We start from the raw sequence: 24287 nt of genomic DNA on the forward strand, positions 1-24287 counted from the left end.
AACCCACGAGCCTCCCACGCATCCTAGTGATACGGCTAAAATAACCTCACAATTTAACCTTGCAAAATATAGTTGTCAGTATAAAATAAGCAAGGATCGTTCGGTCAGGGGATTGTAGGGTACACCTGCACAAAAAGGTCAATTAACAAATAAAAGAATAAAATAGGGGGTTTTGAAATTTGGTTCCTAATCTACTTAAAATAAAAATGAAACAAACAAAACTATCTACAATGATCGACTTCTTCACACTTAAATCAGAATTTTCAAACCATATCAACATGCAACTAGTTGTTTCAATCTCTACAACCTAAAAATCGTGCCAACACTAAATATCAGAAATGAATTCGAAGTACAAGTTTGAAGAGATCGAGTACCACTTTAATTCTTCTTTTTAATCTCCTAAGTTAGGAAAAGTCCATAACTTAAAATATTTCATATAAAACATTACGTTAATACTAAAGAGCATCCGTCAACATTAAATATGAATCATTAATTGCAATTAGAATTTTGAATTCAAACATGTATGCATCCATAAAAAGTTACAAACGCACGAAACATGTAGCATATAATCTTGACCATTGTACATAGCCTTTACTACTTCAATTTCTGCCCTAAAACGATTAGGTGAATTAGAACACAAATTTGGTTTTATTAACCTGCAGATTAATATCATTATTCAACCAAAATCATATGCTTAAAGATATAAAAGGATGGCATGAAATCAGATTGTAGAGATATCATAAACAACTCAAGAACATAAAGAAATGAATCTGAAAATTACTAACATAAACTCGTTCTTAAAAACAATCCAACTCCAATAACGAAGTTCATAATTGAAATATGAAATTCAATACTAAAGAGTATGAAAACATAGATAAGGGTCATGGATTAACTTTTTGATCTTCAAGGAAGCTTGGAGAACGTCAAGAGAACACAGGGCTAGGCCTTCACGAACACGAATAGCCTTGGAGAAGTCCTAAAGCTCTTCACAGAAAGAGGGTTTTTTTCTAAATTTTGGAGACAAGAGAGCTAAGCTAATGAACTGAATTTTTCTTGAAGAAGTGATGGTTTTGGAGTCAAGAATAGCTGCTATTTATAGAGGAATCCTCCTCTCTTGAGATGCAATCATGACCATTTTCATCTAGAGGTGATTTCTCTTCTAAATTTCCTTGATTTTCTCATGACAAAGTCTTGATTTTTCTAATCTCTTTTCCCCTTAATGACTCACAGTATATTCCTTAGATATCTCTAGAGTTAATCATGCAATATCCTTCCCTTTCCCTTGAATAGTGACCAGATACATCCCTTATTCCTCTCTAGTATTTTCTGATTTTATTCCTTCCTCTTAACTTCCCTAGAATTTTGCACAGCAAACTCCACTTTTCGCTCCTTTGAATTGCACTAATTTCTTCTTCCAAGAGTTGTGCACACAACGAACTCCTATAATCATGAAAAGTCAAAAATTAATTAGAGTTATAATGAATAGGAAATAAGATAATTAGGATAAATATTGTATATAAAAACTCCCCTTTTATCTCCATGAAATAAGAAGAATTTATGTGAATGAAAACTCCTTGAATTCCTCCTTATTTATGTAAGTCTTCTTATCTTTCAAGTTTCCTTGATTTCATCACTCAAGAGTTGTCAATGGGATGGACTCCTAAATTCCCTCTTTAAAACAAGAAAATCAGAAATAGGAAAGTTCAAAGGAAGAAAGTTCCCTAAAACAAAATAGGAAATATTTCCTAAAATGAAAGAGGAAAGTTTCTAAAATGACTTATCCTTCATTTACACTCATTTCTGCTCTTTTTCGCCTCTTTTCTCCATTTTCGACCTTGAAGTACCTAAAAACAGAAACTATGTTATAGTTAGCAATTTTAAGAAAACAACTTAGCCAAATGAGGGAAAATACATATTAAAAACGTTACACTTTGTGCTCCTATCACCTAGTTGGGGCCATGACCTATAATGCTAGAGTGTCACTCTCTATGGCGTTGGTGCCATGCTTACCTCCGTGTAGGGTGGTGTTACGTCCTCTCGTACGGACGTCTATTCTTGCAGGCATATTTGCAGCATATGTGTGATCTCATAACTTTAGTGAGGATCGAGATGAGACATAGTGAGGACAGGCCATGACAATTCCTGTCATTCTTGCTGAACATCCAAGTTCTTATCTACTCCTGACTATCGGAAGACTGTCTCATCAAAGTGACAATCCGCAAGGCATGCGATAAAGAGATCGCCTAGCAAGGGCATTAAGTGGCGGACGATTGTTGGAGTTTCAAATCCAACTTAGTTGCCCATTCGTCTGTAAGGACCCATCAAAGTGTGTTATGGCGGTGAAATTGGCACATAAATAGCACACTCAAATATGCGTAAGTACGAGATACTGGCACCCAGTCACTAGTTGTAATGTAGAGGTTGATTGAGTGGTGGTGGGTCGTAGATGAATTAGCATAGCTGCATGCGATATTGCATCACCCCAAGCGGATATAAGGAGAATGGTGCGAATTACCAATGTTCGGGATATTATCATAGTCGTTTTTGCGAGACCATTTGGGTATGTTCATGGGAATATGATATCCAACATCAGTCCCAATACAATAACCATCGAAGGTCTTTGATGTAAACTCTCTAGCATTGTCAAGTCCAATTGACTAAATAGGATGATCCGGGGAGTGAGCCCGTTGTCATATGATATGTGTTAGGAGTGTAGTATAAACAGCATTTATAGGTGGACAATGGCACACAACGTGACCAGCGTGTTTGCGTGTCAACCAACATCATAAAATATTTAAACGTCTGCAAGTTGGCTGAATCAGTCTACAGAATCCCAACGGATTCTATGTAAGAAAAGAATGAGTATGTTCATATCCTTTGCATAGGATGGTCTTAGTCCTAATTTCCCTAAAGAATAGGCTTTGTAAAACGAGCGAGATGCCTTAGAAGCAACCAATGAAAATTTTGGTTGGGCTGAGCATCTGAAACGCTATTTAAAGCAAAGTTGGTGATTGCAGCATCACCTGGGGCGCCATCACCATGATGGACACCATCAATGAAATCATGGATAGGAACTGTGCCATCTCTAGGCTAGTGGTTGATGGCAGCGGCGCCAAAGGCAGCAGCAGCGGTCACACTTAGTCCAGGAATCAATTTTTGATTCATGCTTCATTGCGCTCAAACGAATGGATGTCCATGTGAAGTCTTTAGTAGATGGATCATCATGACTAGGATGACCTATCCTATCGTGACAAAGCCAATATGTGTTTAAATCTAAGAGATCTTCTCTAATAACTTTATTGGATTTAATACCTCGAATAGTGACATAGAGTCCACTAGGGAACACATAAATTTCTCTAAAATGCGCCTTTGTTTGCAATCATTAGAGTTATTGCAAAGGAACTCATTTCCATTCTCTACATGCATTCCCACATGGAATCCATTGGGTCGAATGACTCAATAGGGTTTGATTCACCCTAGGAGCGTAGAGAGTTTTTGTGACAATAATCAAGGTGCTATTTGGCAAATGAAATTTGGGCTATTCCAAGTCCTTGAACTAATCCTGATGGTCGAGCCATCATAGCCACAAAGGAATATGCTCAGAACTAAAATGGAGTCATAATGAAAAGAACTTGAAATTATTCATAAGCCAACGGTGTACATCATTGTCTCTTAACCATTAAGAGAATCTTATTCAAATGCTAGCTAATTCAAATCAAAGGTAGTCGTTTGACTTCTTTCGGTAACTCCAAAATAAATATAACCAGGTGAGTAGAGATATGTCAGTGGAGCAAAGCTGGCTTAAGTACCGCTTATCTCAAAACCTTCCAAGATATCATATTCATTTTGGATGAGCCTCTATGAAGAAAAACTAAACCAATGGCATTTACTACAAACTATATGGCAATGGCCTATTACATTTCTTGGAAGAATAAAGACTTAAACAGAATTGGAGAACAGTTTGTTTAGGTTACTTATCCTGAAAGAGAACAAGAAAAAGGGCTAGTTTCGGAATAAAAAAGGCTACCACGAAAACAATAAAATTTCTGAGCGTAGTCGCTTCTCAGAAATTAGGAATTTCTGAGCGTAGTCGCTTCCAAGAAATTTGATTCCAAGAGGTATTAGATTAGATCGAAACAATGTTGTGTTTGTGGTCAATCATAACTTCTCAACAAACTCTAAGTTTGGAGGATTCTACTAGCTCCAAGCTTGGAGTGAGCATGAACCCCCACAGTTCGGCTTTTGGTCTCCCCTATGAAGAAGAGAGAGGGGTACGTAGAAGAAGGGAGGTTGCAAGTCCCCGAGAAAAAGAAGAGAAAAACAATTTAAAAAAAACTGCAAAAGCGGAGGCTAATAGAACCTTTAAAACATACCTAAAAAGAGTCAAAAATTACCCCAAAAAGTCGCCGGAGGTGGCCGGAGTTGGCTAGCGGTTGGCCGGGATTTTCTAGCAATGGGCTGCCCTTCTCCTCTCTCTGTTTTTTTTTCCTTTTCCTTTTGCTTCGGCCCAGGCCTATTCCCCCCCCCCCCCCCCTCCCCTTTTTTTTTTTGCTTGCTTCGCCCCAGGCCTAATGAGGCCTTGATTTCTTCTTCTGTCTTTGACTGAAGGTGGGCCGCAGGCCTTCCTTTTTTTTCTTTTCTTTTCTTCTTACTTGGCCCGCTCCAAAACGTTGAGCTGCTCCCTCTTCTTTCTTTTCTTCTTTTCTTTTTTGATAGTGAGCCAGGCCGCATCTTTTTCTTTTTCTTTTTCCTTTCTCCTTCGTTGGGCTAGACTGAAAACGTTCAGCTATATAGGGGTCCCTGCGGTTCATGGACGAGCAGTGATTCTGAAGGCCGATTCGGCAACTTTCTGGCCTATTTTGACTAGTATTTTTTCTCTTCCCAGATTCTGAATTCAAGGCGTTGTTTGTGATCAAATTTGACAGTGAGGGCTGTCTAGAAAGCTGTGAATCGAGATAGGATGTGTTTTGTCTTTTGGGGAGCCGGTTCGGTATTTTTTCGGCCAGTTCCTGTGACTTAGTTGCCGGTTCTGGGCTCGTGGGATTGGGGGCTTCAAGGTATGCGACGGAGGTTGATTGGATTTGAGGGCTCCGAAATTAGGATTTCAGGGTTAGGGCTTCGTGTGGATAACATATTTTAGGAAAACTACATTGGGAGAGAATTAAGTTGTGCTTTGATTGATAATAGGGGCTTCTTTATATAGACGATTACAAGCATAGGGATAGAGTTGTACATGGAAACATAATCGTACATTGATTGGATATCTACTAAGATTCTCCGAGATTATCTCTAATAGCAAGTACCCTAGAGTCTGGGCCAGACATATATTCTGAATTTACTTGAACAATTTTCAGTTTTTTGTATATTTATGTATTCTACTTTTATCTCCCCATCATTTTTGTTTTACAACCTAGTTTATTACCCCATGACTTATCTGATTCAGACTCTTTTACTACTCACAAGTTGAGCCTTCTACCTTACACACAAAACCCAAGTCTTTCTTTTTCTTGTTCCCTTCAAATTGGGCAGAGGGAAAGGAAAACCTCGATCAGCTACTCTGTTCCACGTTGCCACCATGCATATGGTAACGTCTCCGAAAAAATCATCCCATGCCTTCAAAAGGAAGTATCCAAGCCAGAAGTTGTCATTCACCCTTCTCTTCTCACCCTTCTCTCATTCCTGTGTATATTAGTCTACTTGCATGCCCCAAAACTCCTAGTTTGGGACCTCTGATCAAAATGTCTTTTTCATAAAAGTTGTTTGTTTGTGTCTCTTCTATTGAATTCAAAATTTCAACCCTATTGGAGTCGTTTTGAGACCTATACACCAATCGAAGTGGGAGCTGCTCAGAAATGAATCTGCTCTGAATTTCTGCTTGTATTCCTCCTATTGCTCTACCAAAATCCCCCAAATCTTGTTTGACATTGATTCCAATAATTAATAAGATCATTGTCCCATTAAGTTCCTATCTCTTTCCTCCCTTTTTAGACTCAATACATTTAAACAACTTTCCTACACATTGAGAAATTTCTGCTTCACTTTGCATGTCGGAGATCAAGTAAACTTCTTGGCATGCAACTGGACTTGAACCATTTAGCGAAGAGTGCTCTATAGGCTCTATTTGCTTTACAATTTTGGTGACAAACTGGAAAGTCAATGCTCACGCGGAGTCATAAGTTACTAATACTATCAGCTTTCCTAGTATGTTGCCATCGGAGGTATAATCTGGTAACACTAAGTTTCATTCTACCAATAAGAGGCTGCAACCATCTGACAAAATAAGGAACTCGTTGCCTACCTAGTTTATTCAATACAAATAACGTTTATTACACAAGTCCTGAATGAGAGTGGTGAATAATTGTACAATAGGCCACTACAAACCTTTTTTTTCTTTGCTAATGTATTTTAGGCAGGAGACTCTCGATTTAATAAATTGTTTCGTTTTGGCCTCGCTCTTCAAGTAATATGTATCTTCCTTGGTTGCATTTTTTATAGAGGAATAGTCAACTAAATTGAAGTTCAGTAAAATTACACATAACGATCCGCTCGTTAGAGCTGTCAGAAAGAATTGCTACCTAACTAATTTAACCTTTATAACTACTGATTTAGCACATCCAGACATTACCCTACACTAACTACGAGATATTAAAATTGTGCAACACATATGGCTCTCTATTTTTTTTCATTTACTCTCACTTTGGGTCAGCAGCGGTGGAGGATTTTTCCTCTCCTCAGATCAGGCCTGCAAACGTGGCTAGGGTGCGAGATCCTCCCTTGACACCATTCACGATTAAGAGAGGGAGGATCTCACACCCTAGCTGCCTTTGCAGGCCTGATCGAAAATGAGGAGAAATCCCCCATCGCCACCTACCCAAGCCTCTCAAGCGAGAGTAAGAGAAAAAAATAGAGAGCCAATTTGTTCCTTTTTTTTTAATCAAAAGAGGTCAGCCCATTCATTAAATTTAGTAAGCAGTACAAAAACGAAATACCCTTATGTTAAAGAGAAAGAATCGTTCCTCAGAGCATCCTAAGATTCCTATTCTAAATAAGAACAACAACCCAGTATACCCCAAGTATACCCACTTTTAGAAAGTCCACGCCCCATTATTCCAAACAAAAACCTAGAAACTCTGAAGCAATAAAGTAAAATGACCCTCAGAGCTACTGACCTTTGCGACCAAGATCAAAAATCAAATATCATTTGGAGTAGAGGATGATGTGTCACCATCCACTCCATCTTCATTCATCAGAACCACCCAAATTGAGAAGACCTAATCAAACATAGCATAACAAGATACCCATGCAGCCCGGCCATCATTCAAGGTCGAGCCTAAAGGCCCCAACTAAACATGGAAACCCTAGCACCCCCCAAGGCCCAAACTCCATTGAGCCCATATTGAGACCCAACCTCACCACCATCAGCAAGTCCACCGGTAGCAGCCATGGTCACCGTTGAACCAAAAAACCACTTCTGCACAGGCCAGCGCCATTCACCCCTTCACCACCAGAGGGAACAGATTTGCAACGCTCGAACCAGGCACCACCGTCAAGCATGCCAGATCCACCAACTCCACCCTCGGTAGCGACAACCGAGTTAGAAGCCAAGTGGTCATCGTCTGAGATAGAAGAGCGACCTAACTAGTCCGAGATATGCCAGTCTCTGCCACCACCACAGAAAGCCTCTGCCATCGCCTCTGTTGACAAGGAAACACCAAAAACCCAGACCTGTAAAACCACATCCCTCGTCGCTTTTCGGATGTGGCCTCGAGCAAACCAGTTGCCCAACCTTTGTCACCAATGACAAGGGAGGAAAACCAACAACGTTCCAGTCATTGAAAGCCCCTGCTCTGCTTGTCACTGACAAGATGGAAGGCAGTAATCCCTGCGCCATCATAGCCAAGATGGCCATCACCTGATGCTTTGATCCCCCAAGGAGATGAACCTGATCCAAACATGAAGGTTAGTGTCGAATCCAATCGTCGTCGCCACCAAAAGAGGGGAGTAGAAAGAGCAGTGTCGCGATCCTTCCATATCCAAGGTACAGGACTACTACGTAGTTGAGAAACCTCTCTATCGAGAGTCAGTGAGTTTTTCAGCGCTGCCGCTAGTTAACACTACTAACGGCCTTAGGGTTGCACTTAAAAGAGAAAGAGAGATAATTTTTTTTCTTTTTTTCCTTCAGAGCCATATGTTCCTTAGTTGCATTGGTTTTATGTAAGAGTTTTTTATTTTATTTTTTTTTATTTTTTTTTTATTGAGATCTCCAAATTTGCTCAAATGACCTCCTATGCTATTTACACCTCTCATATAATTTTTGAATGTGAGATAGAGAAATTTTAAACATACATCCTAACTACTTAATACACACCCCTACTCAATACACCTCTCATTTAATTTTTCATTCTAATATTTTCCTGAATACACAACCAAAAGTACCTAAAATATCATTAATCTAAAAAATCATGAAATATAATATTATTTGACTACTATTTTAATATGAGTAGTGTGTTTTATATATATATATATATATATATATTGACCTTTTGTAAATCATCTTATTGATTACTTGAATTGGTTGTTGCAAAATCCATAAAAATTTATTATTGTTCCCTTGCCTAGAAATATGTTTTATACTAGCTATTTAACTTCTCATCCACCAAACATCGTGGTGATCAAGTATAAAATTTTGAGTTGAGCGTTCAACCTTATATCAATAGATTCTCCACAGTGGCGGAATTACAAAGTTCACACTAAAGGGGCCAAAAATATTAACAATAACAAAGTTTTCTATATGTGATGTTTTATATTAGATACTAGATTGACTCATCATAACTTAAAAAAAAAACAATTAACCAAAACATAGGAGTAAAACAATCTGTTTTCCAAAATGTTTAATGCCATTATTGATTCTAAAATTCTAAATGAGATGGTTTCTCACCCCATTTAGTTACAATTTATTTAAGAAAAATTTAAATCAAACTTTACTCTTGTATTAAATGAGGAGGCCATGTAATGGTGAAACAAACAAGTACATAGGAAAAACTCTCAACTTTCTCTGCAAATAACTACCCATAATCTACAATTAACTAAGGGTGAAATAAAGATGGCTCTCTGCCTCTCTGTCACTTTCCTTGCTAAACCCTAGCCACCATGGTTTGGGACTCTATGGAAGGCAGATGTCGCCGGTACCAAGCAAACCTTTTCTCTCTGCCTCTCCCCGTCTCTTTGACGTAGTCCAACGTTGACTTTGTTCGATTAATTTTCATTCGGTTTTTCTCTTCACTAAGAATCATCGAAGTGAATTTGAAGCAGAGCGTGGGGTTACCGTGGTCGGTCTCTAGAGTTTGTTATCTACAGACAACCCAGATGGAGTCAAGCCAGGCAGCAAGTGAGATTCATTCTAAAGCAACCATGAAGTGAAAATGAATTTGGAGAAACCAACCGCTCGATGGAGAGATTGTAATCTTTTATGGTGGTTGTAAAAAATCCAGCCAATTTGGTTCTTGTTTCGAATTTGATCAACTAGGTCAAACTTAGTTTCTTTTATAAACCTATATTTATATATCATACACTCCAAAGAGCAACCTCTATCAATTCAAAGAAAATGGGAAAACCGATCGTTGGATGAGATTATTACAATAAATTATGCGTGTGGTAAAAAATTTAGCCAATTTCACCATATTTTCTAATCCGATCGAATTGGTCAACCGGCGCGTCGTCACTTTTATGTCTTCTTGGTTGACCGATGGTGTGAGTGTGTGACGACTGCGGATAAGAGGCTTTGGATACCATAATAACACGCACTACATGACGAGTTTGTGAAATTTTTCTTTGATTATTTTGGACACCCGAGTTATTTTTAACAATTTATGGAAGTGTAAAATAAATAAAATTAAGCTAATTAAATTAATTTATTGACTTTTCCGGGCCGAGATTGGTGGGCTTTTACTGGCTGGGCCTGGCGGGCTTTTACAGGCTTTTGGCAGGTCGGGCAAGATTTTAAACCCCTAAACCAACCCCGACCCTCTACCCACTGAGGTGGGCTTTGCGGGCTTTTTGGTGGGCCGGGACGGGCCTCCATCGGCCCACTTGATCCACAGGCTAAATGATGGGGCCTACTTTTAACTAACGTGTTTGACGTGTGAGTATATAAGGTCCGGCATGTATTGAATACAACCTACACCATGAAGATCAAAATTACCCTTCTCTCTAGACTTTCTCTTCTCTTGGTGCCAACGTTGATATTCGACGGTGTGCTCCGACCACTGGCGGCTCCTACTGCTACCCGGATGGCATCATATGTCCTTTTGACGGTCTTGTTCGTCACTCTGATAGACCCATCCGGTTCTCCAGCGGTGGAGTCTGTCTTATCCCTTTTCTTTTCACTGTTTTCTCCTCCCTCTTCTGGATCTAGTCTCATCCTTCATCTATGAAAGTCTTTGAATCAAACTTGGCAAGCCTCCTCGAAGCTTCTCGTCTCCATCCTTGGATCGACGCCCTTGGGTGTTTTCTTAAGGTTGAATCTCTCTACTGCAGTTCGATGCATTGTGATGCACTTTGTGAAATGGAGGTGTATAGAGCAAAGTCTCTGGTGCACATGCACAGACACTTCTACCCAGTTCCTTAGTGTTCTCTGATGGTTCCTTTGTTGTTTGCTTCACAGCGGTGATTTTCAATGTCTTTCTTTGCTTGGTTGTATTTTGGTTTCGAGTTTGCTTGGTTTGTTTGATTTTGTGGCTTTCTTGAGTTGGTATTTCAGATTGGGATCGGTTTTTGGTTATCAGAACAACTTTTCTCTGCTACTGTAGTGGCAGGATCGGCGGTGATGGCGGGTGGTGACGCTATCTTCTCTGGCTAGTGCTATAGGTTCAGTTGGGCAGATTTTTGGGCTTTTCTGTATAGTTGTTTTGTTTGGGCCTACTTTTGGGCTAGTTCCCTTGTATTTCCTAACGTTTTAGGTGTTTAACGAAATCTCATTATGACAAAAAAAAAAAAAGGATCAAAATTAAAAATCAAGAGCAGCAGTAAGGGGTAAAGCTCGATTCCAGCTTGCAACCTAAATTTGCAAGAAAATCTCTCTCTCCCTCCCTCTCTCTCCCTCTACCATGTGTGTGTGCGTGTGTTTGAACTCAATTGCTTGGAACCCCCACCGCCCCGGGCGCGCGCGGATGTTGGCAGGCACTTGATATCATGAACCAACAAGTTGATACACCAAGGAACAGCTATAGTTAGTGTTCTAAAAATCGGCGCCTAGCTCCGCCTAGGCGCTAGGCGCAGCAGCACCATTCTGATTCTCCCCTAGTCGAGCGAGCTGGGCGCTGGGAATAAAGTTGGCCGCCTAGGCGAGGCTAGGCGTCTCTGGCCGGCTTTGGGCGGTCGGCGCCTAGGCGCTTTTTGTCTTTTTTTTTTTTTTTTTTTTTAAAGGAAAACCTAAAATTGAATGAAAACCAAAACGGGACGAAATCACGAAATAGGGTTTCATTTTCTGGGTTAGAAATCAAGAAAGAACGCCGCTCCATCGCTCCTTCATCCCTCGATCAGTCGATTCTCAGACTCTCAGTCTCTCTCCGAGTCTTCGGCCAGCTCTCTAGCTCTCCAGCTCGCCGGTAAACTGGTCTTCCAGCTCGATTTTGTCTCTCTCTGGGTTTTTGTCTTTCAATCGAATTTCTAGGTTTCAATCTCACAATTTCTGGGTTCACACTTTTCAGGGCTTTCTGGGTTCGATTTCTGGGTTCAAAGCTTCAAGCTCGGTGTTGATGGGTTATCTGGGTCTATGGTGAGGATGGCAGTGATGGGTTATCTGGGTTTCTACCATTTGATTGTTTTCTCCTCCATCTCAATGTGTGTTTCAGAGAAAGAAGAACGAGAGCTATGGGTTTACTGCTCTTGGCCTTTCTTTTCTTGGAAATTGGTCTCAGCCTCTTGGATAGCTAAAATAGTTGGAAAGTCTTCATCAGATTCATCTGGCCACGTTAACAACACGTGCTGCTTCTATCATGAGGCTCACAAGTTCATGTACCTTCTCTTTTTACATATTTGATTATTTTTATTTAATTATAGGACTTTAAATATTATTATTAATTAATTTTATGTCATAAAATAATAAAATAATAAAAACCGCCTAGTCCCCTCCTAGACTCCCGCCCCGCCTTGGCCCCTAGGCGCTAGTCCCAGGGTCACCGCCCGATTAGCGCTTAGCGTTTTTAGAACCTTGGCTATAGTATGGTTGATACAGTCTATTAATATCTTTGAGTGTCCTTCCACCTGATTCATATCTAAAGTTGAACATAAAATTATCCCAACTTAATTAAAATTAAATTTGTTTTGCCACCATTGAATAAAGATAATATGCCGGTGATAGACCGACAATTTATGATCCAATTCAAAATTGGAACACAGTTGACATTGGTCATTTATTAAGATCAGTAAGATGGATTCAATTAAACTTGATCCCTACTACGTCATTAATTATGTAAAGATCACTGAACGAATATCATCATTTTATTAATCAGTGGTGGCGGCCTGTTAATTAATTTGATAATTTATATTTAGAACCATCCAAGGCGGATCCATCATATGCATGTATAAATCCCTTGATCATCTAGGACTATAGTAGTAATTGTTATAATTTAGAGTATAATAATCATCCCCATCTCCTCTGCACCAATACGCACAACGTTGTATGTACACAACCAATAATTGGATAAAAATTAGAGTATAATATCATCTTAACAAACTGTCAAACAGCAGCCCATTCCAGAGTCCAGACCAGAAGCAAATTTAAAAATAAGCGGAAAGTAAGCATCAAGAAAGAAAACTTGTTCCTTTCCTGCATTTGGCTATATTAGCAGCCCTTTTCACTATAAATATCAAGGCACCGTTGTTATTCAACTCATACCAGCTGCTAGCTTGCTATTCCGAAATTGATTTTTATCAAAGCTTCAGCATTAAATTGCTCAAGTTCGTGCTTCCCTATAATGGATCAAGCACGAACAGCAAATGCCAGTAGCACTCTTGATGTTGATCGACGTTCAGCTAATTTTTCTCCCAGCATTTGGGGCGAGTATTTTCTGTCATATGCATCGATGGTACCTATGTGCTAGTTATTTTGAAGTAATTTGCAGCACCATGCACATATAAAATTATAAATGTCATATCTATCTTACCCGCTTCAAAATTTTCTTCTACGTAGGAAACTGCAGATATTGAATCCAACCAAAGTATCCAAGAACTGAAGGAAGAAGTGAAGAGGATGCTAGTGAGTTCTTTGTCTTTACAAAGATTACACTTGATTGATTACATTCAGCGCTTGGGGTTGTCCTACCATTTTGAGGATGAGATTTACCAACTTTTACATCAAATTTACAACCGGACCTGTTCTTCTTATGATGATGATGATGATGACGACGACGGCGACCTTCACACAGTTGCTCTCCGATTTCGGCTGCTTAGGCAACAAGGTTTTAAGGTTTCATGCAGTAAGTAGTCCTTCTCTCTATCAGTTGTATTTCTCTCATGATTGATCATTTTTTTGAATTTTCTATGTATTTGATATTGGTTTATTTCCTCTTATTTCTTCTCTTGGTTGGTGAATTAAGCAGACATGTTCAACAAGTTCATCGATGTTGATGGGAAATTTAAGGAATCATGCGTTGCTGATGTAGTAGGATTGCTAAGTTTGTACGAAGCGACACATCTAAGGACACATGGAGATGATATATTAGATCGAGCACGGTCCTTCACCACCACTCATCTTGAGTTTGCAGTGGCAGAACACGGCCGTTTAAGCCCCCGCTTTCAAACAAGTAGCTCATGCCTTATATCAACCACTCTGGAAGGGAACCCAAGGATTGAAGCGAGGCATTACCTCTCTAGCTACCGGGAACTAAATACTTCACATTTTAGCGAAAGTCTTTTGACTTTTGCGAAGTTGGATTTCAATCAATTGCAGCGAATCCATCAAAAAGAACTAAGTCACATCACAAGGTCATTCAGCTCCCATTACTCGATCTCAATATACCAAATATTGGTGCTAATTTAATTATATGGATCTATGCACGTACTAATAAATTGTTAGGTATTATTGTTAGTTCAGGTGGTGGAAGGAGTTGGACTTTGTCAACAAACTACCTTTTGCAAGGGACAGAATAGTAGAGTGTTACTTTTGGTCTTTGGGAGTCTACTTTGAGCCCAAGTATCATTTTGGGAGGACAACATTATGCAAAGTTCTTGGCTTACTAACCATGATTGATGACACTTACGATACGTACGGCACACCTGAAGAACTAGAGCTCTTTACTGAAGCTATTGAGAGGTACAAAAAGAATACTCATAGCCGCGCTATGTCTTTTAAGGATGAGACTATTTCCACCATAATAAATGCTTTGTTCACCCTACAATTAAACTTTTATCCTGAAACTTCCAATTTCACTCTCAAATAATTTAGATAAGAAAATAAATATATCACTATTGAAAATGTAAAACTGGAAAAGAAAATGAAAAAGAAATAAGCACACCATCGTCGTGCACCCCCATGCCTTCTATTTTTTTTTTACTTTTTCATTTTTTTCCTCTTCTCTATCTTCTCCGTTCATCAGCTACTGTGACGTAGAATCAAACACGAGTCACATGAAGTAGAACAAAATAATATTAACTAACAATTATTTTCACTTGATGCTATAGCTTGAAAATTTCATCTAACTAATTGTTTGGTAGATTAGCGATGAAGAAGCTGAGATGATAATTTTTATTTTATTATTATTTTTTTTTTTGTATAGAAAGCTAAGGTGATAATTAGGATGTATGTAGGGTAAAATTTTATTTATTCATAAAATTGTGCTTAACTACAATTTTTTTTTTTGTTAATAATTGTACTTAAGGACAATTTTGGAATTTTAAAGAAAAAATTTGATTGTAGGGTGAACAAAGCATTTAGTAGGGTGAAAATAGTCGCACCTATATTTCTTTTGTTAAAAGTTGACTTTCATTTACATATTATCCTCTTTTATTTCAAAATATATTGCAACATGCTTGGCTGACATCTACGTTGTTTTTATCATTCAATCAGGTGGGATATCTCTGCCATGGATTCATTGCCTGACTATATGAAAGTTTGCTATGGGGCATTGTTGAATGTCTACACTGAAATTAAAGATGAGCTTGCAAAGGAGGGAAACTCGTATCGCATCAACTATGCAATAGAAGCAGTAAGCCTCATAAGGTCTCAGCGAGAGCTGACTGATTTAGTGTTTTATGGTTTATGGGAGCCATGTGGGTAATAATACACAATATACATAGGAATACACACACACACACACATGTTGCTTAATGTTCTATTGCAATGCATGCTTTTTCTTTTCATATATAGGCAAGTAAATATACTAGTGAGAGAATGATTATATATTTTGGTCTCTGACAATCAGATGCAAATTCAAGTTAGATCTTACTTAGAGGAAGCCAAATGGTTCCACCAAAAGTACACACCGAAAACCTTTGATGAGTATATGTCGGTGGCACTTGTATCATCCGGCATGTTTACGGTGGAAGCAACATTTATCGTTGCAATAGCTGGTGATATTGTTACAAGAGATTCCTTGGACTGGTTGTTCAGTGATCCTAAATTTGTAAAGGCTTCATCGATAATTGGGAGACTCTTGAATGACATCCGAAGCCACAAGGTAAAAATACATGCATAGTACTAATTAATAGTAATTTAATGGTTCTAATCATTAAATTACACCTAAAAGAAATGGGGATCTGCAAAAGGTCTCTTTGTAGATGTCTTCTCCGATGCATATGTGGCCAATATCTCTATACCTTGACCAGCTTTGTTATAGAAGTTTGTAATTTATTTTTAAGTGTAATACTTGTGTGCAGCTTGAGCAAAAGAGAGGACATGTTGTCTCAGCTGTGGAATGCTATATGAAAGAACACTGTGCTACAGAAGAAGTAGCGGTGATTGAACTGACTAAACATGTAAATGATGCATGGGCGGATGTAAACGAAGGATTGCTTCACCCTATCGCTACTGTCCCTAGGCCACTACTATTGCTAATTCTCAATTTTCTACGCGTAACTGATGTTATATACAAGCGTGAAGATGGTTATACTCATGGTGGAGTTGCGCTCAAGGATTATATAACTTCTCTTCTTGTCGAACATGTTCCAATATAGGTTATAAATCAATATTGGACCTGTTATAAATCAATATTGGACTTGTTCTTGTCCATATTATGATAAATAATGGACTCGTCTGAGGCTGGGTCCCTTTGTGGTAGAAATTAAAATAAGTACCGAGCCAGTGCTTAAGGGTTGTCGGTAACATGTGTGTACTTGTCTTCTACGATATTATACTATTTTCACATAAATTTCTATATATAATTTACAGGAATAGTGGTTTTGCTTGCTGCTCTTATTTGGAGTGTAGTCTATTTTCACATAAATTTCTATATATAATTTACAGGAATAGATTCTGACGTTGAGGCGTTCCCCCAACGATAACCATAATTTGGAAGATTCTCATGAGACGAATTTTGAGTGTTGATAATCTAAGAATTGGTTTGTACCAACGTATCCTTCAAACCCACGAGCCTCCCACGCATCCTAGTGATACGGCTAAAATAACCTCACAATTTAACCTTGCAAAATATAGTTGTCAGTATAAAATAAGCAAGGATCGTTCGGTCAGGGGATTGTAGGGTACACCTGCACAAAAAGGTCAATTAACAAATAAAAGAATAAAATAGGGGGTTTTGAAATTTGGTTCCTAATCTACTTAAAATAAAAATGAAACAAACAAAACTATCTACAATGATCGACTTCTTCACACTTAAATCAGAATTTTCAAACCATATCAACATGCAACTAGTTGTTTCAATCTCTACAACCTAAAAATCGTGCCAACACTAAATATCAGAAATGAATTCGAAGTACAAGTTTGAAGAGATCGAGTACCACTTTAATTCTTCTTTTTAATCTCCTAAGTTAGGAAAAGTCCATAACTTAAAATATTTCATATAAAACATTACGTTAATACTAAAGAGCATCCGTCAACATTAAATATGAATCATTAATTGCAATTAGAATTTTGAATTCAAACATGTATGCATCCATAAAAAGTTACAAACGCACGAAACATGTAGCATATAATCTTGACCATTGTACATAGCCTTTACTACTTCAATTTCTGCCCTAAAACGATTAGGTGAATTAGAACACAAATTTGGTTTTATTAACCTGCAGATTAATATCATTATTCAACCAAAATCATATGCTTAAAGATATAAAAGGATGGCATGAAATCAGATTGTAGAGATATCATAAACAACTCAAGAACATAAAGAAATGAATCTGAAAATTACTAACATAAACTCGTTCTTAAAAACAATCCAACTCCAATAACGAAGTTCATAATTGAAATATGAAATTCAATACTAAAGAGTATGAAAACATAGATAAGGGTCATGGATTAACTTTTTGATCTTCAAGGAAGCTTGGAGAACGTCAAGAGAACACAGGGCTAGGCCTTCACGAACACGAATAGCCTTGGAGAAGTCCTAAAGCTCTTCACAGAAAGAGGGTTTTTTTCTAAATTTTGGAGACAAGAGAGCTAAGCTAATGAACTGAATTTTTCTTGAAGAAGTGATGGTTTTGGAGTCAAGAAAAGCTGCTATTTATAGAGGAATCCTCCTCTCTTGAGATGCAATCATGACCATTTTCATCTAGAGGTGATTTCTCTTCTAAATTTCCTTGATTTTCTCATGACAAAGTCTTGATTTTTCTAATCTCTTTTCCCCTTAATGACTCACAGTATATTCCTTAGATATCTCTAGAGTTAATCATGCAATATCCTTCCCTTTCCCTTGAATAGTGACCAGATACATCCCTTATTCCTCTCTAGTATTTTCTGATTTTATTCCTTCCTCTTAACTTCCCTAGAATTTTGCACAGCAAACTCCACTTTTCGCTCCTTTGAATTGCACTAATTTCTTCTTCCAAGAGTTGTGCACACAACGAACTCCTATAATCATGAAAAGTCAAAAATTAATTAGAGTTATAATGAATAGGAAATAAGATAATTAGGATAAATATTGTATATAAAAACTCCCCTTTTATCTCCATGAAATAAGAAGAATTTATGTGAATGAAAACTCCTTGAATTCCTCCTTATTTATGTAAGTCTTCTTATCTTTCAAGTTTCCTTGATTTCATCACTCAAGAGTTGTCAATGGGATGGACTCCTAAATTCCCTCTTTAAAACAAGAAAATCAGAAATAGGAAAGTTCAAAGGAAGAAAGTTCCCTAAAACAAAATAGGAAATATTTCCTAAAATGAAAGAGGAAAGTTTCTAAAATGACTTATCCTTCATTTACACTCATTTCTGCTCTTTTTCGCCTCTTTTCTCCATTTTCGACCTTGAAGTACCTAAAAACAGAAACTATGTTATAGTTAGCAATTTTAAGAAAACAACTTAGTCAAATGAGGGAAAATACATATTAAAAACGTTACACTTTGTGCTCCTATCACCTAGTTGGGGCCATGACCTATAATGCTAGAGTGTCACTCTCTATGGCGCTGGTGCCATGCTTACCTCCGTGTAGGGTGGTGTTACGTCCTCTCGTACGGACGTTCATTCTTGCAGGCATATTTGCAGCATATGTGTGATCTCATCACTTTAGTGAGGATCGAGATGAGACATAGTGAGGACAGGCCATGACAATTCCTGTCATTCCTGCTGAACATCCAAGTTCTTATCTACTCCTAACTATCGGAAGACTGTCTCATCAAAGTGACAATCCGCAAGGCATGCGATAAAGAGATCGCCTAGCAAGGGCATTAAGTGGCGGACGATTGTTGGAGTTTCAAATCCAACTTAGTTGCCCATTCGTCTGTAAGGACCCATCAAAGTGTGTTATGGCGGTGAAATTGGCACATAAATAGCACACTCAAATATGCGTAAGTACGAGATACTGGCACCCAGTCACTAGTTGTAATGTAGAGGTTGATTGAGTGGTGGTGGGTCGTAGATGAATTAGCATAGCTGCATGCGATATTGCATCACCCCAAGCGGATATAAGGAGAATGGTGCGAATTACCAATGTTCGGGATATTATCATAGTCGTTTTTGCGAGACCATTTGGGTATGTTCATGGGAATATGATATCCAACATCAGTCCCAATACAATAACCATCGAAGGTCTTTGATGTAAACTCTCTAGCATTGTCAAGTCCAATTGACTAAATAGGATGATCCGGGGAGTGAGCCCGTTGTCATATGATATGTGTTAGGAGTGTAGTATAAACAGCATTTATAGGTGGACAATGGCACACAACGTGACCAGCGTGTTTGCGTGTCAACCAACATCATAAAATATTTAAACGTCTGCAAGTTGGCTGAATCAGTCTACAGAATCCCAACGGATTCTATGTAAGAAAAGAATGAGTATGTTCATATCCTTTGCATAGGATGGTCTTAGTCCTAATTTCCCTAAAGAATAGGCTTTGTAAAACGAGCGAGAGGCCTTAGAAGCAACCAATGAAAATTTTGGTTGGGCTGAGCATCTGAAACGCTATTTAAAGCAAAGTTGGTGATTGCAGCATCACCTGGGGCGCCATCACCATGATGGACACCATCAATGAAATCATGGATAGGAACTGTGCCATCTCTAGGCTAGTGGTTGATGGCAGCGGCGCCAAAGGCAGCAGCAGCGGTCACACTTAGTCCAGGAATCAATTTTTGATTCATGCTTCATTGCGCTCAAACGAATGGATGTCCATGTGAAGTCTTTAGTAGATGGATCATCATGACTAGGATGACCTATCCTATCGTGACAAAGCCAATATGTGTTTAAATCTAAGAGATCTTCTCTAATAACTTTATTGGATTTAATACCTCGAATAGTGACATAGAGTCCACTAGGGAACACATAAATTTCTCTAAAATGCGCCTTTGTTTGCAATCATTAGAGTTATTGCAAAGGAACTCATTTCCATTCTCTACATGCATTCCCACATGGAATCCATTGGCTCGAATGACTCAATAGGGTTTGATTCACCCTAGGAGCGTAGAGAGTTTTTGTGACAATAATCAAGGTGCTATTTGGCAAATGAAATTTGGGCTATTCCAAGTCCTTGAACTAATCCTGATGGTCGAGCCATCATAGCCACAAAGGAATATGCTCAGAACTAAAATGGAGTCATAATGAAAAGAACTTGAAATTATTCATAAGCCAACGGTGTACATCATTGTCTCTTAACCATTAAGAGAATCTTATTCAAATGCTAGCTAATTCAAATCAAAGGTAGTCGTTTGACTTCTTTCGGTAACTCCAAAATAAATATAACCAGGTGAGTAGAGATATGTCAGTGGAGCAAAGCTGGCTTAAGTACCGCTTATCTCAAAACCTTCCAAGATATCATATTCATTTTGGATGAGCCTCTATGAAGAAAAACTAAACCAATGGCATTTACTACAAACTATATGGCAATGGCCTATTACATTTCTTGGAAGAATAAAGACTTAAACAGAATTGGAGAACAGTTTGTTTAGGTTACTTATCCTGAAAGAGAACAAGAAAAAGGGCTAGTTTCGGAATAAAAAAGGCTACCACGAAAACAATAAAATTTCTGAGCGTAGTCGCTTCTCAGAAATTAGGAATTTCTGAGCGTAGTCGCTTCCAAGAAATTTGATTCCAAGAGGTATTAGATTAGATCGAAACAATGTTGTGTTTGTGGTCAATCATAACTTCTCAACAAACTCTAAGTTTGGAGGATTCTACTAGCTCCAAGCTTGGAGTGAGCATGAACCCCCACAGTTCGGCTTTTGGTCTCCCCTATGAAGAAGAGAGAGGGGTACGTAGAAGAAGGGAGGTTGCAAGTCCCCGAGAAAAAGAAGAGAAAAACAATTTAAAAAAAACTGCAAAAGCGGAGGCTAATAGAACCTTTAAAACATACCTAAAAAGAGTCAAAAATTACCCCAAAAAGTTGCCGGAGGTGGCCGGAGTTGGCTAGCGGTTGGCCGGGATTTTCTAGCAATGGGCTGCCCTTCTCCTCTCTCTGTTTTTTTTTCCTTTTCCTTTTGCTTCGGCCCAGGCCTATTCCCCCCCCCCCCCCTCCCCTTTTTTTTTTGCTTGCTTCGCCCCAGGCCTAATGAGGCCTTGATTTCTTCTTCTGTCTTTGACTGAAGGTGGGCCGCAGGCCTTCCTTTTTTTTCTTTTCTTTTCTTCTTACTTGGCCCGCTCCAAAACGTTGAGCTGCTCCCTCTTCTTTCTTTTCTTCTTTTCTTTTTTGATAGTGAGCCAGGCCGCATCTTTTTCTTTTTCTTTTTTCCTTTCTCCTTTGTTGGGCTAGACTGAAAACGTTCAGCTATATAGGGGTCCCTGCGGTTCATGGACGAGCAGTGATTCTGAAGGCCGATTCGGCAACTTTCTGGCCTATTTTGACTAGTATTTTTTCTCTTCCCAGATTCTGAATTCAAGGCGTTGTTTGTGATCAAATTTGACAGTGAGGGCTGTCTAGAAAGCTGTGAATCGAGATAGGATGTGTTTTGTCTTTTGGGGAGCCGGTTCGGTATTTTTTCAGCCAGTTCCTGTGACTTAGTTGCCGGTTCTGGGCTCGTGGGATTGGGGGCTTCAAGGTATGCGACGGAGGTTGATTGGATTTGAGGGCTCCGAAATTAGGATTTCAGGGTTAGGGCTTCGTGTGGATAACATATTTTAGGAAAACTACATTGGGAGAGAATTAAGTTGTGCTTTGATTGATAATAGGGGCTTCTTTATATAGACGATTACAAGCATAGGGATAGAGTTGTACATGGAAACATAATCGTACATTGATTGGATATCTACTAAGATTCTCCGAGATTATCTCTAATAGCAAGTACCCTAGAGTCTGGGCCAGACATATATTCTGAATTTACTTGAACAATTTTCAGTTTTTTGTATATTTATGTATTCTACTTTTATCTCCCCATCATTTTTGTTTTACAACCTAGTTTATTACCCCATGACTTATCTGATTCAGACTCTTTTACTGCTCACAAGTTGAGCCTTCTACCTTACACACAAAACCCAAGTCTTTCTTTTTCTTGTTCCCTTCAAATTGGGCAGAGGGAAAGGAAAACCTCGATCAGCTACTCTGTTCCACGTTGCCACCATGCATATGGTAACGTCTCCGAAAAAATCATCCCATGCCTTCAAAAGGAAGTATCCAAGCCAGAAGTTGTCATTCACCCTTCTCTTCTCACCCTTCTCTCATTCCTGTGTATATTAGTCTACTTGCATGCCCCAAAACTCCTAGTTTGGGACCTCTGATCAAAATGTCTTTTTCATAAAAGTTGTTTGTTTGTGTCTCTTCTATTGAATTCAAAATTTCAACCCTATTGGAGTCGTTTTGAGACCTATACACCAATCGAAGTGGGAGCTGCTCAGAAATGAATCTGCTCTGAATTTCTGCTTGTATTCCTCCTATTGCTCTACCAAAATCCCCCAAATCTTGTTTGACATTGATTCCAATAATTAATAAGATCATTGTCCCATTAAGTTCCTATCTCTTTCCTCCCTTTTTAGACTCAATACATTTAAACAACTTTCCTACACATTGAGAAATTTCTGCTTCACTTTGCATGTCGGAGATCAAGTAAACTTCTTGGCATGCAACTGGACTTGAACCATTTAGCGAAGAGTGCTCTATAGGCTCTATTTGCTTTACAATTTTGGTGACAAACTGGAAAGTCAATGCTCACGCGGAGTCATAAGTTACTAATACTATCAGCTTTCCTAGTATGTTGCCATCGGAGGTATAATCTGGTAACACTAAGTTTCATTCTACCAATAAGAGGCTGCAACCATCTGACAAAATAAGGAACTCGTTGCCTACCTAGTTTATTCAATACAAATAACGTTTATTACACAAGTCCTGAATGAGAGTGGTGAATAATTGTACAATAGGCCACTACAAACCTTTTTTTTCTTTGCTAATGTATTTTAGGCAGGAGACTCTCGATTTAATAAATTGTTTCGTTTTGGCCTCGCTCTTCAAGTAATATGTATCTTCCTTGGTTGCATTTTTTATAGAGGAATAGTCAACTAAATTGAAGTTCAGTAAAATTACACATAACGATCCGCTCGTTAGAGCTGTCAGAAAGAATTGCTACCTAACTAATTTAACCTTTATAACTACTGATTTAGCACATCCAGACATTACCCTACACTAACTACGAGATATTAAAATTGTGCAACACATATGGCTCTCTATTTTTTTTCATTTACTCTCACTTTGGGTCAGCAGCGATGGAGGATTTTTCCTCTCCTCCGATCAGGCCTGCAAACGTGGCTAGGGTGCGAGATCCTCCCTTGACACCATTCACGATTAAGAGAGGGAGGATCTCACACCCTAGCTGCCTTTGCAGGCCTGATCGAAAATGAGGAGAAATCCCCCATCGCCACCTACCCAAGCCTCTCAAGCGAGAGTAACAGAAAAAAATAGAGAGCCAATTTGTTCCTTTTTTTTAATCAAAAGAGGTCAGCCCATTCATTAAATTTAGTAAGCAGTACAAAAACGAAATACCCTTATGTTAAAGAGAAAGAATCGTTCCTCAGAGCATCCTAAGATTCCTATTCTAAATAAGAACAACAACCCAGTATACCCCAAGTATACCCACTTTTAGAAAGTCCACGCCCCATTATTCCAAACAAAAACCTAGAAACTCTGAAGCAATAAAGTAAAATGACCCTCAGAGCTACTGACCTTTGCGACCAAGATCAAAAATCAAATATCATTTGGAGTAGAGGATGATGTGTCACCATCTACTCCATCTTCATTCATCAGAACCACCCAAATTGAGAAGACCTAATCAAACATAGCATAACAAGATACCCATGCAGCCCGGCCATCATTCAAGGTCGAGCCTAAAGGCCCCAACTAAACATGGAAACCCTAGCACCCCCCAAGGCCCAAACTCCATTGAGCCCATATTGAGACCCAACCTCACCACCATCAGCAAGTCCACCGGTAGCAGCCATGGTCACCGTTGAACCAAAAAACCACTTCTGCACAGGCCAGCGCCATTCACCCCTTCACCACCAGAGGGAACAGATTTGCAACGCTCGAACCAGGCACCACCGTCAAGCATGCCAGATCCACCAACTCCACCCTCGGTAGCGACAACCGAGTTAGAAGCCAAGTGGTCATCGTCTGAGATAGAAGAGCGACCTAACTAGTCCGAGATATGCCAGTCTCTGCCACCACCACAGAAAGCCTCTGCCATCGCCTCTGTTGACAAGGAAACA

At 38.9% G+C, this 24287-nt stretch overlaps 1 protein-coding gene across 1 annotated transcript; it reads left to right on the forward strand.

Moving 5' to 3' along the window:
• The first annotated feature begins 12977 nt into the window (after positions 1-12977).
• On the forward strand, positions 12978-16317 carry LOC112182576 ((-)-germacrene D synthase). Its single transcript, XM_024321082.2, has 7 exons — positions 12978-13088; positions 13193-13478; positions 13602-13986; positions 14096-14314; positions 15068-15206; positions 15423-15677; positions 15877-16317. The coding sequence occupies exons 1-7, from the start codon at positions 12978-12980 to the stop codon at positions 16171-16173; spliced, it is 1692 nt and encodes a 563-aa protein (XP_024176850.1). The 3' UTR covers positions 16174-16317.
• The last annotated feature ends 7970 nt before the right edge of the window (positions 16318-24287 follow it).

The sequence above is a fragment of the Rosa chinensis genome, chromosome 1 (assembly GCF_002994745.2).
Source record: "Rosa chinensis cultivar Old Blush chromosome 1, RchiOBHm-V2, whole genome shotgun sequence".
Taxonomy (NCBI): Eukaryota; Viridiplantae; Streptophyta; class Magnoliopsida; order Rosales; family Rosaceae; genus Rosa; species Rosa chinensis.

Bases quoted from the DNA above. Each gene is read 5' to 3' on its own strand.
- LOC112182576 (XM_024321082.2), top strand. From the start codon at position 12,978: ATGGATCAAGCACGAACAGCAAATGCCAGTAGCACTCTTGATGTTGAT. The intron at 13,089-13,192 runs GTACCTATGTGC...TCTTCTACGTAG, and splicing joins TTCTGTCATATGCATCGATG to GAAACTGCAGATATTGAATC. The intron at 15,678-15,876 runs GTAAAAATACAT...ACTTGTGTGCAG, and splicing joins ATGACATCCGAAGCCACAAG to CTTGAGCAAAAGAGAGGACA.